This window comes from Plasmodium brasilianum, chromosome 8 (genome assembly GCF_023973825.1).
Source record: "Plasmodium brasilianum strain Bolivian I chromosome 8, whole genome shotgun sequence".
NCBI lineage: Eukaryota > Apicomplexa > Aconoidasida > Haemosporida > Plasmodiidae > Plasmodium > Plasmodium brasilianum.
Window position 1 is genome coordinate 1,045,823 of NC_090121.1, and position 19,364 is coordinate 1,065,186.

Here is a 19,364-nt window from a genome sequence, read left to right on the forward strand (position 1 = left end):
ATGCATCGAATTAACATATTCTATGTCCTTTTTGTGGGCCTGCTTGGCATGGTGCACTCGTCTTTGTATAAGGACCTCCTAATGGGTTTTCCTTATGGTGATGAGTATGATAATATGGTGAAAGAACCTCGTCATTCTATATTTAAAAATAAGAGATTCAATTTAGATATAAATTCCTTCGGAAACACATGTATTTTGAATTATAAAGAAGTTTGTGAAACTGCAAACTACAGCATAAACGTAAATCATGGTATAAGTGACCATGAAATTAAAGTTATGTTAGTACAAAAAGAATCAAGTGATATAATCTCAGTACATACTTTAACGGGAAAATTTTCCATTGATGGAAATGTATCCTTCCTTTTTAACAATATACCCTCTTTACATTATAATATAATTTTAGAAGTAGCAGATTTGATACATAATACAGATTATGATATAGGTGTTAACTGCTATTGTGAGGAATGTAGTGATAATGTAAGGGAAATAGACTTAAGTCTAATGGATAATCAGATTATACATAAGGTTAGAAGTGACAGTAAAAATAAGTTGACATTTCCACAGAAACCTTTCGTTAATGGACAATATCTGTTTAGTAAATATTTATTTTTTCATTCTGAAATTAATTTGAAGACTGTCGAAAATTATGATCAGCTATATAACAACTACTACGAGTTGGTTACCCCTTGTTCTGGTCTAATCATGAATCATTCAGAACAATATAATATCAATTATGATATGTCTTCTGTACATTGTTATCATGTATATTTAGTTAATAAATTCATGAAAAAAATTAACTCAAATGGTGGGGATAATGGCAAAAAAGATAATCTTAAGTTTGTAACTCCTGTATATATTCAATTTGACAAAAAGGAGGAGAATTTTGAAAGGATGATAGATATTATACACGATTATACTATTCCTAGTCTTCCTTTGAAATATGAAAATAGTTATTATGTTCCTAGAGAAACCAATGTTAGAGGTAGCTTGGTACGTATCAACACCAGTGGTATTTTTTCCCTTTCAAAATACATCTATAAAAATAATAGAGACAACAGAATGGAATATGTGCACATGTTCAGAATATTTTTTCAGCTATTTAAAAAGTTTAATAACATATCAGATGAACAAATGTTACAATATACTACAGGTTTACATTTGCAAAGGCATGTGCTCTCCTCAGCATATTATGAAAAGTTAGGTGATACCATATATGCAGAAGAGTTAGCAGTACTTTTAAATTCTCTCGCTTTTGAATTTAATGCAGATGCAATTGGACTTAATAGAAATGTTTTAATGATAGATGAAAAACAATTCGTATCCAAATATGGTAACGCATCATATGCACATATATTATATGATCAACTAGTGCTTAAACAGTCGCAAGGAGTATGTCTACTTATTGTGGAATCTATTGCCCATGAACTCAGTTCATACATAAATAACAAATTGAAGAAGACACATAAAACCATATGCAACACCTTGAGACGAAGTAACAGTTATTCCAACATAACTACCATGTTTTATACCTACGAATTGGATTGTAATATGACCCTATTTTATAAAGAACATTATGTAGATGAGGATATAATGATAAGGCAGCTGATAACTAACAAAACGTTATTGGAAGATGTTCAAGTGGAATTACTCTACGAAGACATATTTGAGTACGTTCTTATTATGCATGCAACGATCGACAAACGAGTTGTGCAAAATTTGAAAACGTACGTTTCTAAGTATATAAATAATGACTCAATGATTACCATAACAGTAGTAGGGAGAAAGAGTGATAGAACTGAGGCAAATATCGATGTTGAGCTTAAGAAAATTACATTTTCAATTAATTGTGCGGAAAATTGTACCAATTCTAATCCAATATTGATAGAACATAATTATGATTATGTATTTATAAGCACCATATGTGTGGAGAATAGTAACCTACGAACCATTTGTTTTCCTCAAGATGGTTTTTCATACATCTTTGATACTCGATTATTACGAGTACATATGATAAGTATTAACCCTTATCCTGAACCGGTGCTAACAGTGGATGTTCATCGTACTATAGTAGAAAACTTATATTGTGTTTTGTTTACCAATCCGAATATGATACCCCACGAAAATGCTCTAGTTAGTTATAGAGACAGCGTATGTAAAGAATACCTCAATCGCTGTAAACTTTTAACAACAAAAATATTCATTAAAAATGTAGTAGCACCAGCATCAATATTCGGAGTAAAGGATAAATTAAAATTATCCTTTTCAACCCATTTTGATGAGAAACATGAAGAAATGATACAGATTATTTATTATTCAAAGGGGAATACGATAAATGAACATAGTTATATAGTAACACATTACAGTGACAGCTTATATGTGAATGAACAAATGAACAAGATTGTTGGACAACGTAAAAGAGATCAATTTAAATTATCCTCTGGAGAAGTGGTAAATAACATGTTAATAGATGACGATAATTTTTATAAAAGTATATCTTCATTTCACGAAAAGGAATATAACGTAGATATATATCATACTACAGATAAATACACCCTCATACAGACAACCAAATGGAATGGCAACGATTTGTCTTTATACCCGTTTGGTGAAATCAGTATCAATTATGAAAAAATAAAAACAAATGTATTTATGAAATTTTTACATAATTATATATATTACTATAATAAGAAAGAGAAATATGATATGGCTACATTTTCTCCATATTTTGTAAACGTATCTCCATATAACTACGAATGTTTGGGGGCCTATGCTTACTTGATGAACAAATTTAATATATTAGTAAATGACTCGTTGAACTGTGAAGCGTTACACATTATTATAGAAGTGTTACTAAAAGCAAATTTAGGAAAATATTTTATCCATAATAAAAATAAAATCCATCTTAATTTTTATAAACATCCTGGAGGAGATGCCCATACCGTTTTTGACATGGTTTATATGGAAATATATGAACCACATGCACCATTGGAACCATTTATCAAACACAAACTTAATGTAAGTATTGATGAAAATAATTTAAATTTACTCTATTCACATAGAAATGTTCAGTACATAAATAAGTACTTTTCAAATATGTATGTCCTACTATTTAAGGTTGCTTATCTGTCCAACCAATACGATTTTTATACTTTCTTTTACGACTTGACTGGAATTCGATTAATTGATGATATTGTTATGCAAAACTTGGATAAATTGGACGTTGAGGACCAAAAGAATATACAAAATATACACTCATTACTCAATCAGGAATACAAGATTTCCATTGCCAAACACACCGAGCCATCCGAAAAGCTTATAAACGAAATCTCGCTCTTGGCCGCCTACATAGTCGAGTTGACCTCGTCCTACAGAAAAAAGCTTACCCACGGCGATGTTAGCAGTGTTAGCAGAGACAGTAGAGGCGATCGGAGTACCAAGCAGGTAGCCACCTTTGCCGAAATAAAATACTTCGTGTACGTGAACGAGTTCAAGTACGGCCATAGCAAGAAGTACACGATAAACGAGATCATTCACAGAACGTCGAAATATAACGCCCTTGTGATTAAGAAAAAGATATTGTGTTGCTCTAACTTCGTTGATGAAGTTGAAAATGCGCTTAAATTTTTTATTTTATATAAATATGTCCTTAGCGAAGACAGATTCGTTCCTTCGAGGGAGACCAAGACGATTACCAAGGCGCATAACATAATACAGAAGCTTTTGGAACGCTCTATTCCTTGCATCGATTACATGTGCGAAGAGGGTAGCAGTAGTGATAGTAGCACTTCCGAGGGTGCTGGTGCTGGCATATCTACCCTAAGTGAGCTGAACCGCATGGTATATATTCTAATGGACCGATCCGGATACGTTTCTAGAAAAATACCGACGTCTTACATAGACCTTAAGTGCATCAACTTGGACATGGCGAACTACTATGAGAGCATAATTACCTCATTCAAAACAACATTTGATCTATATGGAGCATTGGTAACTATAACTATGAACAAGTTGTTACCTGATATAAGTATTCGAATAGGAAAAGAGATGGATAATTACTTAGTATACTTTTTGTTCAGAAATTTATCGGTACCATTTATGGGTAAAACACATAGAACAGAAACGCTAGAGTTAAGAAGATTATTGTTGTTAAGAAGTGATCCTATTGATTTGGACAAAGATCATGTAATGTTCAATATGTACGTAGATAGTGTAGATGGAAACTCTCTTTTTATGTTAGAAAAAATTATTTTTGTATCAAAGGGAGGTGATAAATTAGTAAAAGAAGTAAATGTAGAATATGAAACGTTTTTTGTTCATCCCCATAATATGATATCAAAAGAGGCATTGACAAATAAACATATTAGTGCATACGAAAAGTATTATAATAAAGTAGTAGGGTGTGATCATTATAATAATGGATTACAAGTATGTGCTTATCATCCAGCATATGACTATGAAGGGTTCACTCCATTCTATGTATCCTATTTAGAAAACAATCAAAGAAAAGATATATTATTTAAAAAAAATGAAGATATAGCAAACTTGATTAGCAATGGTCCGGTAACGTTATCTAAACGATATAACATACAGGTAGGAGGAGACCGTATGTTAGTTGATATATATAATTCTGTTCAAATTATAGCACACGAAATTGTATCCTCTATAGGGATAAATAATTTCGATAGCAATTTTTGTGGTACCTTACAACTAAATAACGGTCATTTACATACACCTAATGACAAAGATTCATTAATATCTAACATTTTTTACGACACGACTTATTGCTTAAATAAAGGTGCAGTATTTAGAAAAATTCTAGAAGTTTGCAAATTTAGAAAAGAAGAACTAGAGCGCTTATTTTCCATTGAAGAAAGTAATATATTACCATATCATCTGAACGAGAATTTTGCAAAATTGTTGACTCAGAAGGAATTGCTAGGCTTAATCTTTTACTTTATCTCTGTACCTCCTCAAGTGAACCAAATCGTAAGGGGAAACCTTATAAACTTGGAAATTTCGGAGCTTGTCAAATCCGGTAAACAGGGTGGTTATGATATAAGCAGCATAGTCGAGATTGAGAATAACGGATCAGTGAATATAGAAAGGAGCTACTTAACAAATGTAAACAAACATACTTTAGCCGCATTTAATACAGCATTTTACACACAGTTGATAGAACATATACAAAAATCAAATAAAAATAGTAATCATGTGTTAGTAGCTGATCCGAGTGCTGTACAGAATTACATGCAGAACTACATTAACAGCAACAATTCATGTAATAGTTTGATCTTTACCAACAGTGGACCTCTATCCCTACCGGAGGATGTCCTAACTTATAACAACCCCAGTTTTTCATTTATAGATGATAAAATATATATAAAGAAAAAACCAGACACATACTATGCCTTTAATAATTTTTTTTTATATGAAGGACAAAACTATTTAAAGGAGAAGTACCTAAGTGCTATACTTGTTTTATCCCCATACAAATTTGCATCAATCAATGATGTTATTTATATAGATATAATAGCCAACTCTTTCGACAATAAAAATCAGTTCGTACTGAATTGTTACCCACGTAGAAAATATAATACTTCTTTTTTTGAAAAAGCATATAATATACAGCCCAAATCGGTGTATTTTGTTTGTAAGAATTTGGCAGTTATGTACCTAAAGAATGGCCTGTATGAGTTCAACAGGTATTTGATTCAGTATAGAGAAGGGGGTAGTAGCAGCAGCAATGGAAAGGGGATCCAGGTGTACGAAAATATGCCCGTAAGACCCATATATGAAGTAAAAAATAATAATATAATAGTGCCAAATAGGGAAGATGTGCATATAGAACTACAGCGTGTAAACAATAGAAATAGTACAAATATAATTGAATATTTAATACATGTAAAGGGACCAGTTTCTCTACATTTAGATCCATATGTTGTAGTTAAACCAATATTTACACGTACTTCTTATCTATATAACACAAAAATTCATATTACTGATGATTATTTAACTTATATGTATCCTAGGAAACTAAAATATTCTGAGTTTATAAAATTGCCCATGAGCAAAGATCTTTTTAAAGATAAAACCTTAACATTACTGACTGTGAAGAAGAGTACGAGTAAAAACAACTTCACATACAATATTTACTCTTTAGCTGTTGTCAAGTCGCTCAACCTAACAAGTATAATAGTAAAGGACCTATTCAACAATGAATTTGTAATAAATGTAGACGAGGAGAAAGTGGTACGCGAGGGTGGAGTAAACACAGTACCAGAAGTAGCGCAGAAAGAGAAGGAAGAAAGTAGGAAAGAAGTTTCTCCCACTTTCCCCAAACCGGTAGATGCGGACAAAAAGGATAACCCGTTGGCGGAAAACCATACTGATGGCAATTATGATGATAATGATGATGATAAAAAAAAGAAAAAGGCCTGTGGTGCGTTCTTCATCTCCATAGAAAGTAGCGACTTCGACAATGGAAGAGGCAGCGGCAGTAGCAATGATAGAAGTATACCTACTTTCCAGGAACAGTACTTTTTCATGGTATTTTCTACGTGTGTAATCCGCGAAGGACTTGCGTCGCTAACCATTTCTGGGAACAGGTATCATTTCGATGTAGAAGCAAAGCATTTAATGAATGAAAACATATTCAATGAGATATACAAGAAAATAAATGACGAAGTGAAGTTATATAATGGTAGATACATTGTAAGTATAACAAGGACTGCATTTAGAAATGAACTCATGCCAGAAGTCTCAGAAGGAGAAAAAAAAATTATCGTGCAACGAGTAAACAAGGACGGTACAGTGTACATAAAGCATAATATATACGGTATAGGAAATGAAAAAAATGGATTCCATGTAGATATTTTTTCAAAAAATAAGGACTTAGTACCAGCAACCAAAGAGAGAGAAGCGACAAAACCGTCTGTAAAAGCACCAGTTACAAATGAAAACAGGGGTGTGGAAACAAAGCCAAAGGATAGAACACCCTACCCTGTTACAGAAGCAGTAGTAGATCCAAAATCTAAGCCGAAGTTGGATCCAGCGAAAAAGGACAATACTAATACATCAATTATTCAAAGAAATTATATGAGAACGGTTCAATACATGATTAACATAGAAGGGACAACTACTACTGTAGCAGAAGTAGACAAACCATACATAAAACGATATATAATGATAACAAATTTATTATATTCTAGTAATTATAAAATAAACGTTATTAATGGAAATTATACTGGTATATGTGAATATGGGTTTTGTTATACAGATGAAGAATTTTTGGAAAATTTAATAGATGACAGAGAGATAGCAAATGGTACATTTAAAGTATCTATTGAGAAACATGTATTCTTAACAAAATATGATGAGAGTGAACCTCGATCTGAATCGAAAATACGTAGAGATATAGTCAAACATAGCAACCTTGTATGTTTGGTAAAAAAAGAATTCAGTTTGACTATCGATGGGTTGAGTTTAGAAAGAACTGTGGAATCGAAATATGCACAAATGGAAAAGGAGAAGGAGACGACTACGAGAAAGAGGTCTTATTATGCACCTACTAGGAAAGAACAAAAGCAAGTGGTACAACTAGATAATGATTCTCTAAACAGTAGGGATATAGTAGAATGGTGTACATACAAAGAATGGAATGTAGATTTAAGTAATGTAAATAAGCATAATGTAAAACTGATGGACAAAGCAAAAGAGTCTAGAACTAGTAGTGTATCTGAAGAGTTCAAATCTACGGTGGAAGGCAGAAGAATGTATCATCCTTTAGATAATGTGCCATATGATGAAATTATCACGCAGTATATTGACAATGATATTAATCTCTTCGAGGGAAGTACAGGTGGTGGTGTTGGTAATTCTAAGTACATTGTACAATTTGACAATAGAAGGAATTACAGAATATTAAGAATTGGGGAAAGGAAAAAGAGCTACCAAGCTGGTAACAGGGGGCATGATGGTCATGTTGGTTCTACTGAAAACACCCAAAATTTCAACCATGATGAAAAACATTTTGCAGAGTTTTTCAAATTATTAAATAACAAACCGATGAATGAATTATACTTTTTGCAAATGGTAACTGAGAGAAACGCATTATTAGAGAGTAATAACGATATAGTATTAAATAGTTCACCTATATATCTTAATAGTAGTAGTAATAGCTCAACATATAAGGATGAAGGGAAAGGACAGAATGACCAATTTTTAGTTGAAATAATAGGAAGTGACGAAAATGATACGGGAATGTTATATACCGAAATGTTTATTGTCCATGGGTACTATTTAGACGAAGGAACATACTACATAGAACTTTCAAGGGGAATATATACAATTACACATGATTCTGTCGGACATAAAAACATTAATGTAAGCGATATTGAAAACTTGGTAAATATGTCCGGAAGGAAATTAGACGACGACTCATATGAAATATATGTGGAGCGGGTTTTAGCAGTTCCTAATGCGCAAGATGCTCTAGTTGGTACAGGTGATGGAAAGGATGAAAGAGTAGGAACAGTTAGAAGAGTTGATGACAAAGAGGATGGACTAATTTTCGATAATATAAGGAAAGATTTGGATTCAACTTTGGATAGAGAGGATTCAAACAAAAGGAGAAAAACTGAATTCCATGAAATTATTCCAGATCGAGAAAGAGAAGTTCATTTTAGATCTTATATTCACTTACATAATGATGGACATGGTAACAGATGCTCATTTAGTAAAATTATAGATGGAAAGGGAAAGGGAATAGCAGAAGGTAAATATTTCGTAAATGTATTGAATGGGTCCTACAATACAACCATTGTGCGAGGTCCCAAAATAGATAATTACTATATAAAGCTACTCTTGAATAAGACATGGACCTATGAAGATAATATTAGATCTGAATTTTATATTGACATTTTTATATATGATGACAAGAAAGGGGGAAACATAGCAGATAGTAATAATCATCTAGAATATGATGATTATTATGTTTCCATAAAACCATTAAGTTCTGATAATAAAGATATAGCAAATGAAAGAAATGTTGAATATGTAAAAATCCAGGGAGCTGGTATACGGCCTGGGGTGTATGAAATAGAAATGTCAGACAATAAATACAATGGAAAAGATGAACAAGGTAATGTAATGGATAGAAATTTTGCAAAAAATATTATGCTCTTATGTTATGAGAGGGCCAAAAATGGGAGATATCATGTAGTCATTATGGACCCCAAGAAGAGCGATTCTGAAGCAGTCAACAAGAACAGCGGCGTAGGCGATGGTGATGGTCTACCAGCCGATACTGTATTAACAAAAGAAATAAGCAAAACTGTTATGGTACAAAAAATGTACAATACAAAATGGAATAATGGACTACTAACTTTGGATGTAAAATTCACTCAAGAAGGTAATATACAAGATGGTATATACAATGTCTACGTGTTTGCAGATGGAACACAAAAATTTACAAAGATGATTGCAGGTCGAATGACTGAGTTCGAAGCCAAAGAGTTGCAAACGGCGCTCAAACCATATTTAGAATCTGGCATTTTTGAAATTCAAATAGTGGAAAATAAGTTAAAAGAGAAGGTTTCAAGAACGGATAGGCTTCACCGTAGCACTATCAGTGGGCGACCATACGATGGAACATCCAGTGTTACCTCACATCCTACAACGAGCTATGATCATCAGTCTAACAACAGCCATATATCATCTTTAAAGCGCTCTTTATTCCCACCAACAGATGAGGATAGAGTTATGACTCATTATCAAGATAAGGATGAAAATCGAAGCCTTAACATTTTTCATTGCTCTTCATTTAAATCAAGCAACTGCAGAAATATTTTTAAAAACCAAAAAATTGATTAGACTCTTCAGGTCCGTTACAACGTTGGTTTATTCGTACTTTTAAAAGAAAGCATTTATTTTGTTTGTACAAGTACACGGAGAAGGGGGGTGGACCACACTTACTACATATATATGCATAGAAAGTTAACTATATGTATATTGTTCACTATGTGAATTCTTTTATTTTAATTTGATAGCATTTTTGAATTTTATATGATTTAACTGTATGTCGAATGTACGGATAAATAGATACGTACAGGCATACATAGTTATGCCTATAGTTGTATACATACTTACATATACGCTTGCATATATATATATATATATATATATATATTGCATATTACACACACACATCCCTATTCTCCCAGTCGTTAAGCATCTGTTGAGCAGCTGCTACCCACTTGCTGCATTATTATTTTTTTCAAGTATTTAATATAGACTTATATGTACGTGCCTATTTTCACCCACGTTGTATACATGTACACATTAATTTTTTATCGAAATTCATTTCATATTTATGTACATATTTTAGCAAATTTTTACTACAAAATTAATCCAAATAAAAAAAAAAAAATTTTATTTCTTTCAAAATTAGAAAATTTACACGCATATTCGTGGTGTCATTTGGATGTACCATTATGGGTTTAAGAATGCACTACAAGAAACAAAAAAAAAAAATATTGAACGCAGTTGTGAAATTTAAATTTGCTAATTTATACTAATGTACGTTTCTTTCTGGCATGAACATATTCACAGAAAATAGAGTTGGTGTCGATATTATGTTAATACCTATATGAGATATTAATTTACCGGGCCTTTCATACATGATATAAAAAATATATTATATATTTTTTTTTTCGATTTACTTTATAGAAAGTCTTTTTTTTTTTTTTTTTTTTTGTGGTAAAAAGGGCTTAGTAAATGGATATATATAAATATATAAATACCTACATACGTGTAATACGTATATTTGCGCGCGTGTAATTTTATGATTATTTGTTAACAGCGAGGTTGCGTTGAATGTCTTTTTGTAACAAAGGGGAGTGTAAAAAGTGTAAAAAATGTTAAAGTATAAAAAGTATAATAAATAAATAACGTATAAAAAATGTAAAAAAATTTTTTAAATGGTAGATAGCATGATTAATAGGAAAAATTTGGTTAATAAATAAGCAAGTATATATTTCTATCTCATGCATGAAAGTGTGAATTGTTGAATGAGGCAGAACATCCCAGTTTAGAGCAACGTATGTGCACCAAACTGAACGAAATAACATGAAGAAGAGATATATGAATGCAAACGCGCAACGTGGTAAAAAATATAGACACAATAAAATGGTGGATTATTTTACATCAATAGAAATAAAAAGGGGATGTAAAAATATATTGTCAACAATGGTTATGGTGCACATGTGTCGTAATTTCATATATATATATATATATATGTATATGTACCATTAATTAAAGTCGTTTGGTGCAATTACATCGTCAATTTTTAGTATCATTTTAACAACTTGAGTAGCCAAAGAAAATTGATTATATTTTGAATTGAATGTTTCGAAAATTCCTTTTTCTATCATATCATCAACTTTGTAATTTAGACTATCAATACCTAGATTTTTTTTTTTCTCTTGAATAATTTTTGTTTTAATTTCTGAAATGATATCAATACTATTTAATCCCATATTATTGCATAAGTTAATAGGTATTGATAATAATGCATTTCCAAAAGCTCTAATAGCATATTGTTCTATCCCTTTACATTTATCAGCAACATTTTCTATTTCTAATGCAGCATAAATTTCACTTGATCCACCTCCAGGTAATATTCGATTATCTCTTATTAAATTACGAACAGAACAAAGTGCATCATGTACACTTCTTTCACATTCTTCTATCATCATTTGATTACCCCCTCTCAACAGAATGGTAATAGCTTTTGTATTAGAACAGCCTTCAATATAAACCATAGGGTTATTAACAGTACCATGACTAATTTCTCTAATAACTTCTGCTTTTCCTAATTTCGATTCATGTATATCTTCAAATCTTGGGATAATTTTTCCTCCTGTAGCTATAGCAATTAATTCCATTTCTACTCCTCCTACCCATCTAATAGCAGGAATATTTTCTTTTAGTAATAAATAATTTGCTTCATCATCAAATCCCCATTGACATATAACAAAGTTAGCTCCTGCTTTTTTTAAAGAATCTACCATATCATAGAAATATTTTTTTTCTATAGCTTGTAAATCTCTATATGCCTCTACATTAGTTATATTTAATTTATGTTTTATTTTGGGTTTGGGTGGTTCAAATGGACATGTTAAAATAGCTATTTTCGCATTTCTAACTTCTTTACACATTTGTGAATGAGATAATTCTTTATTTAAAACGATACCCTTAATTAATGTTGATTCTTCCAACAGTCCACCAGTTTTTCCTTCAATTTTTATTAAATCAAATCGCACATCTTTTCTTTTCATATCTGCTACGGACAAAACTGCATCAACTACTATATTTGATAATAAATCTTTTTTGCTAGATACTATTTTTGAACTTAAGGAAGTACTAGCTAATTTTTTTAAAATCTCATGATCACTACCTTCAATATCAACAGTTATAGCTATATCTTCAATTGCTTTTAATGCTATGTTGCAAGCATTTTCAAAACCGTCTGCAATTCTCAAAGGATGTATACCCTTGTCAATTAATGCATAAGCTTCTTCTAATAAAACACCTGCTATGATAACTACCCCTGTTGTTCCATCTCCTATTTCATTATCTTGACTTTTTGATAACTCTACTAACAATTTTGCACATTCATGCTGCACATCTATTTTTTCTAATATAGTTGCTCCATCATTCGTTACAGTAACATTGTTATCTTCACTTACAATAATTTTGTCCATTCCTCTAGGACCTATAGAGCTTTTCAATATGTCCGCCACTACCTTTGCTGCTAAGATATTGCTTTTGTGCGCTTCTATTCCCTTAATCCTTTTTTTCTCTTCTTCCTTCAGTATAACAAAGGGTTGCCCGTATTCATCTATTGCAATGTTCATCTTGTTTTAGTAGTAGTATATTGCTTTATAGAGGGAGTGCAGGCACGAGGATATGTATGTATACGCGCAATGTATGGATATATATGCGTATATGCGAACTCTATGGGTATATATATGTATACGTGCAATATATGGATATATATGCGTATATGCTAACTCTATGGGTATATATACATATACTTGCAATGTATGGATATATATGTACGAATTTGTAGAATGTATACGTAAACAATATACAAATACGTATTTTATTATGCCCGAAAAAGTGGAGAAATCCGAATTACGGAGAAGCAAAAAGGTACTTGAACGTATGAGAAAAAACTCTTGTTTAATTTTCTACTTCATTTGAAAAAAAACATTTTACAAATATTTTAAAAATATCTCCCTACAATTTATTTGCACGTTTTTATAATTAGTATTAACCAGTTTAAATTATTTTATTTTTTTTTTACAAAAGTAACTTAAACTTTATTAAATTATATGGTTAACCGAACATAAATTTTAAGATAAATTTTGTTTCTTCAAAAAATGATGAAGTTGTTCTCAAATTTACGTAAGTTTTAGTTAAAATTTTTATTTTGTTTTTGTGTACTATTTTGTATATATAAAGATTATATATATATGACAGTTATTATTTTTTTTTTTTTTTCCTGTTTAAATTTTTGCCTGAACAGGTCATATATATTTTATTTTCAATTTACATATTTCCGTGCGGAAATTTTATTTTATGCCGTTAACTGTGTTTTCAATGGAGATACGCATTACTTTTGTTTTTTAATATCACGTATTCAAATTTTTCTAAGTATAAAATAGGTGTTATAAAATGTACCAAGGATAATTATATAGAAAAATAACGACTTTTAATTTTTTTTTTTTTAATTTGTGGAAAAGGGAGATAAAAACTTTGTTTTATTTAAAAGAAATAAAAAGAAAGAAAGAAAAAAAAAAAAAAATTTTGGAAACAACTGGTTATTAATATTTGTTTAGTTTTTTGAGCAAAGAAAGTGTGAATTTTGTAGAGGAATAATTAAAGTGCACCCTTTTAAGGCTAAATATAATTATATATGTACAAAAAGAGACTTTTTCTTCCTTTCTCATAGGATTTATCGCTATCACTTTGTTTTAACAGTTACTATCTATCTGTATATATATATATATATGTACTACATGCAATGACATTTCCTACATGTACCGACATCGAGTTCTAGCACGTTTTACTTGCCACTGTAAGTATTCTTAATTAACTATTGTTGTGCACACTCATAAGAACAGTTAATAAAAGAAAAATATATCAAACATCAAATAATTTAACCAAGATTTGAAACACTGTCAAAGTTTTATGCATGGTTTTCAAATGTTCAACTCGGTTTCTTACTTTAAAATGAGTTCCGTCCTATTGTGAGGGTGAATTAATATTATGTAAATTTTTGTATATTTTTTTTGCCCTAAGAATTTGATATGTGCTTTGAAAATTTTTATTTAAAAGGGATACAAAAAGTGTTAAAAGGAAGAAAAGAAAAAAAAAAAAAAAAAAAATATCCATAAAAAACAAAAAAAAAAACGATAAAAGAAAAACAGAAAATTTGGAAAATTTTGAGAATTTTCAAATTTTTATAAGGTCCAAGATATAATTAGAATACTGCCAAAATGTTTCATATTTAAAAAATTGTACTTTAGGTTGTTGGTAATGTATCAGTAACATGGAATAGGTTTTCTGCCTCATCTTAAACTTCTAATTATGCGTCTACTTCATATTCTACGTCTTATTCTACTTTTAATGATTAGCCCACTTCCTATTCATCTTCCAATTCTATGAATTCTACAACTTGCAAGCCAACATTTTTTCCTTTTACACATAAATCACCGAACCCGTTACATTATCGACGGGACCATTCACAACGGACAGATAATCTTCTTCCGAGATATTGCTATTAATTAAATTTTTTAAAAGAATTTCATAGTTTGAACAAGGCCAAAAGACATTACATTTTTTGCTAATTTCTGTTTTTTCTTGTACGTTCATATTTTTTTTCATCATTTTGTTACAGCTGTGTTTATATGATATAGGAGCTAAACAGAAACTTAGAGTTTCTTTCCATCCGATTGGGCAATTAAAGGAATAATCCCTCTTACATTTTTTAATGCAAGAATAAGATACATCACACAATTTTTCAAATAGTTTTTTTTCTTCTTGATTTTTATTTTTGAATATATAATTCTCTTTGCAATTACCATTATAATATTCGGATGGAGCACATTCATTTTCGTTAATTGATAACCACGAGTTAGGACATAAATCGTCATAGTTTTTTTCACATGAATTAATACAAGGATAACTGAATTGACATTTTTGTTCATATGTTTGTTTCATTATTTTGTTCAAATGTTTCAAGTATATTTTTCCTTTACAATTTCCATTATAACTATTTGTTGGGAAACAGTATCCATTATTTCCTTCAATCCATCTATCTGGACATAGAACAGAGTAATCATGTTCACATTTTTCCTTGCATGGCCATTTAATATCACATAAATTTGAGTAGATAGATTTTTCTTTATTACTCATATTTAAGAAATTTATTTTATTTAAACAATTTCCTACATAATTATCTGGTGCTATGCAATATTCTTCATCCATTATTACCCAATCTAATGGACATGTTGAATTTTCAAAATCTTGAATACAATTATTATCACATTTCCAAAATACAAAGCATTTTTTTTCTATCCTCATTTTTTCACTTATATCAACATCATTATGGATTTGTTTTCCACATGGTCCTATGTAAGATTCAGGGGCAGTACAATAATCAGTATTATCTTTACTTAGTTCCCAGTTAAGCGGACATTTTTCTCTATAATTTCGTAAACAATTTTTTACTTCTGATAATGATTCACTCAAAATTTCGTTCGATATTACAAGTTTACTAGATAAGCCTAACTGTGATATGATTTCTCTGTTTTGTTTTTCTTTTTCTGTAGCATTATTTTGCATATCCCTTTGTAATTTCCTTTTTTCTTCCTCCTTTTTTTTTTCCTCATCTTCAGCTTTTTTTTTTAAACATAATTTTTCTAATTCCTCTTTCATTTTTAAATATTCACTATTTTCTTTATCCTTAAATTCTTTCTCAATTGTATTTATGCATTTTGTATACTCATCGTATGGATGTTCATCATTGGGATGAGAATTATATGATCCCCCATTTTTGTTTTTTAATTCTTCTTCTTCTTCACTATTTTGACTTACGTTATCCGAGATATGTTCCATAATACTTTGGTTTTCCTTTTCCTCCTTGTTTTCTATGTTGAATTTTTTTTTTAAGGATCCATAATTATATTTACTTATTTTCCGCTCACCACTTGCGCCATTTGTAATTTTTTTTTTATTTTCATTCTCTGATTTCAACTTTCCTGAACAGTTCATAAAAATTATAAAAACGCAAATGTGGAGTATAAAAATTTTCTTCATGCCTTCCTATAAGTACACATGTTATATATGAAGATACAAATAGATTAATATTACATAAATTAGTGAGAACAACGACAAATATATATTACATGTATATGTATGTATGTATTTATTTACACAATTAAAAATAGCGATGCACGAATAATTTTATATTCAAAAAGTTACGTATTATTTAAATGTATATTTATGTATGCACAAAGATGAAAAGTTGGAAATATTCACCTGAACACGCAAGAAAGGAAATTAAAAAAAAAAAAAAATCGAAGTATACATATGATAATAAGACAGGTACAAGAATGTGTTTAATCAAGGATTTATTTACAAAATTCGATTAAAGGCATTTAAGAACCTCTTCATAACACTTTCTCAATGACCATTTAATAATGATGTATATATATATATATATATATATATATATATATATATATAAATGTATTTACACATGCACACACACTTACAAATAAAAAAAAAAAAAAAATCATCACACAATAATAACAAAAATTTCACACCATTCAACGCTTATAACAGTTATAAGAAAATATGAGGGGGGGGGGAAACATATTAAATGTCTTAACATTTCTTAATCATTTGTGACGAGGAATTATTATCTTCACAGAACTTTATTGTTGTCATTATTACCACCATTATCACTACTTGTTTTATTGGTTGTAATAAAGTTATTCCTAAATAGCGTTTTTATATGATATTTAAATTAAATAAATCATCAAATATTTTAAGTTATTCATATATAGAGGTAAAGTTTTTTACAAAAACATATAAAAAGAAATTAAAAATAAAAATATTGTATAAATAAAAAATTAAAAATAATATTTAAAAAGTATTATTAAAAAAAAAAAAAAATTATCGAAATGAAGATTCCATACTGATACAAAGTATATCTTAGACTTAAAACTCTTGAAACTTTTTTAAACTAAAAAATAAAAGAAGTGCGAAAAAAAGTATTAAATAATAAGGTTATATGTATATATTCATAATATTTGCTATTTTATGTATCTGCCTTTTTACAACTTCAAAGTACCTTTTCAGATTCGTGTTTCAAATTGAAGGCTTTCCTCCCAACGTCTGAAAGAAGAAGAATAAATGCGTTTTCTAAAATGAAGAGGGGAACGCACAGTATCTTCGTCTCAATATGTATATGCATGTGCAAGTGTATATATATATATGAATACACAAACGTACATGTGCAGTAGCAGTACCTTCCAAATTTTCCCCTCTAAGCAGGATGTCATCTATATTTTTTTTCATAATGCTACTGACTTCGTTGAGGCTTTCATTTAGTTTTTTTATTGCGATGTTAGAACGCGGGTCTTTATATTCCTGTTTTATCTTTGTAATTTTTCTATCTTAACAAATAAAAAAAAAAAAAAAAAAGTAATTATAATTTTAACTGTAACTGTAACTGTAATTGTAACTGTAATTGTAACTGTAATTGTAATTGTAATTGTAATTGTAACTGTAATTGTAATTGTAATTGTAATTGTAACTGAAACTATGATTACACAATTACAATACTATAATCAGTGTAATAAGGTGTGCAACATATGTACACATATACATCCATAAATGTGTATATTTACAAATACATTTATATAAGCCAATGCTTGCAAATGATCACGACGACATACCGAATTTTATGAAGGAATAGGGTTTTTCAATAGTTTCTATAATTGATCTATAATCTATTGAATGTGTTCCATACAGTATCATCAATTCTACATAAGGAACAAAACGAATATTTCGAATTAAGATCATGAGGAACAAATTATGCCGTCTAAATATAAATACACGTATAAATAACACATTATAAACGATATAATAAGTAATATAACGATAACACATACTGTATTGAAAATCATAAAAAATATATATATAAATTAATATATATAAATGTAAACTCTTCTGAATGAATGTGAATAATAAAAAAAAAAAAAAAAAATCAAAATATAACCTTCATTAAAATGTTTACAAATATCGTTCAAAAATAAAAAGGCTAATTTTTTTGGGTAAGTTAAAGGAAACACTGCTATATAGGCTATTCCATTATCAATAAGAAAGCTAAAAAAAAAAAAAAAAATTAGTCAAAAATTGGTCATAAATTAGTCAAAAATTGGTCATAAATTGGTCATAAATTGGACATAAATTGGACATAAATTGGACAAATTGGGCATAAATTGGGAATAAATTAGTAATAAAATGGTCAAATAATAGTCAAAAAATTGCTTAAAAAATAGAATTCCTCTTTGGTCTTTTTCCATAAAAAAATTTTTGTGTTTAAAAAGGTTGAACATACTATTTCGAAAAAGTCTCTTTAAAATATGCAAGATGACTTACACATATAATATGTAGTATAATGCAATGCAGTATTAAGGAAAAAGCTTCGAAAAATATATATGCGTATATAAATATACATATGTATATGTGCATATGTTTAGTATGGGGGAGAATTACCCATATTTATTTTCTCTCTTCTGAGTTATTTTTTTTTAATGATTTATTTTTTTTATTTTCCTCTCCACTACTTACTGATAATTGAACTGATTAGACGTTACAGTTGATAAATTTGGAAATGTCTGCAGTTTTTTACACAATTTTTTTAATTCTAATTTATGAGATACATTTTTTGTCTCACTGTTCGTTTCAACCAAAGTCATTCCATCGCTAACTCTACACAGTAGTACCACATCGCACATTTTATTTTATTTTATTTATACTTTTCATAAAAACATTAATAAGTATATAAAATATCTTTTAAAAAAAATTTTCTTATATATTATTTAGATTTTATTAATTTTTCTCATAACATATATTCAAAATTCATAAAACAAAACGAAAAAAAAGGAAAACATTGAAAAAATGGCTAATAATTTGTTGTATCGAAAATGTACATTCAAAAAAAGATTTTTGCAAATGTATTTTCTTTCCTTTCTCTTCATTACGTGCTACGCATATGTAAGTGTACG

The 19,364-nt window shown here is 29.5% G+C and overlaps 3 protein-coding genes across 3 annotated transcripts; 1 reads left to right on the forward strand and 2 right to left on the reverse strand.

Annotated features, from left to right (window-relative positions):
- MKS88_002400 (oocyst capsule protein Cap380) lies at positions 1-9,870 on the forward strand (the record flags this gene model as incomplete). Its single annotated transcript, XM_067215405.1, has 1 exon — positions 1-9,870. The coding sequence occupies one exon, from the start codon at positions 1-3 to the stop codon at positions 9,868-9,870; it is 9,870 nt and encodes a 3,289-aa protein (XP_067073835.1).
- A 1,436-nt stretch (positions 9,871-11,306) lies between these two features.
- Positions 11,307-12,914, reverse strand: MKS88_002401 (T-complex protein 1 subunit epsilon; the record flags this gene model as incomplete). Its single annotated transcript, XM_067215406.1, has 1 exon — positions 11,307-12,914. One exon carries the CDS (start codon positions 12,912-12,914, stop codon positions 11,307-11,309), a length of 1,608 nt encoding a protein of 535 aa, XP_067073836.1.
- Positions 12,915-14,205: 1,291 nt separating this feature from the next.
- Positions 14,206-19,094, reverse strand: MKS88_002402 (protein transport protein SEC22; the record flags this gene model as incomplete). Its single annotated transcript, XM_067215407.1, has 9 exons — positions 14,206-14,307; positions 14,779-16,325; positions 17,023-17,066; positions 17,268-17,314; positions 17,423-17,493; positions 17,601-17,747; positions 18,030-18,116; positions 18,353-18,459; positions 18,928-19,094. 9 exons carry the CDS (start codon positions 19,092-19,094, stop codon positions 14,206-14,208), a joined length of 2,319 nt encoding a protein of 772 aa, XP_067073837.1.
- Between the last annotated feature and the right edge of the window lie 270 nt (positions 19,095-19,364).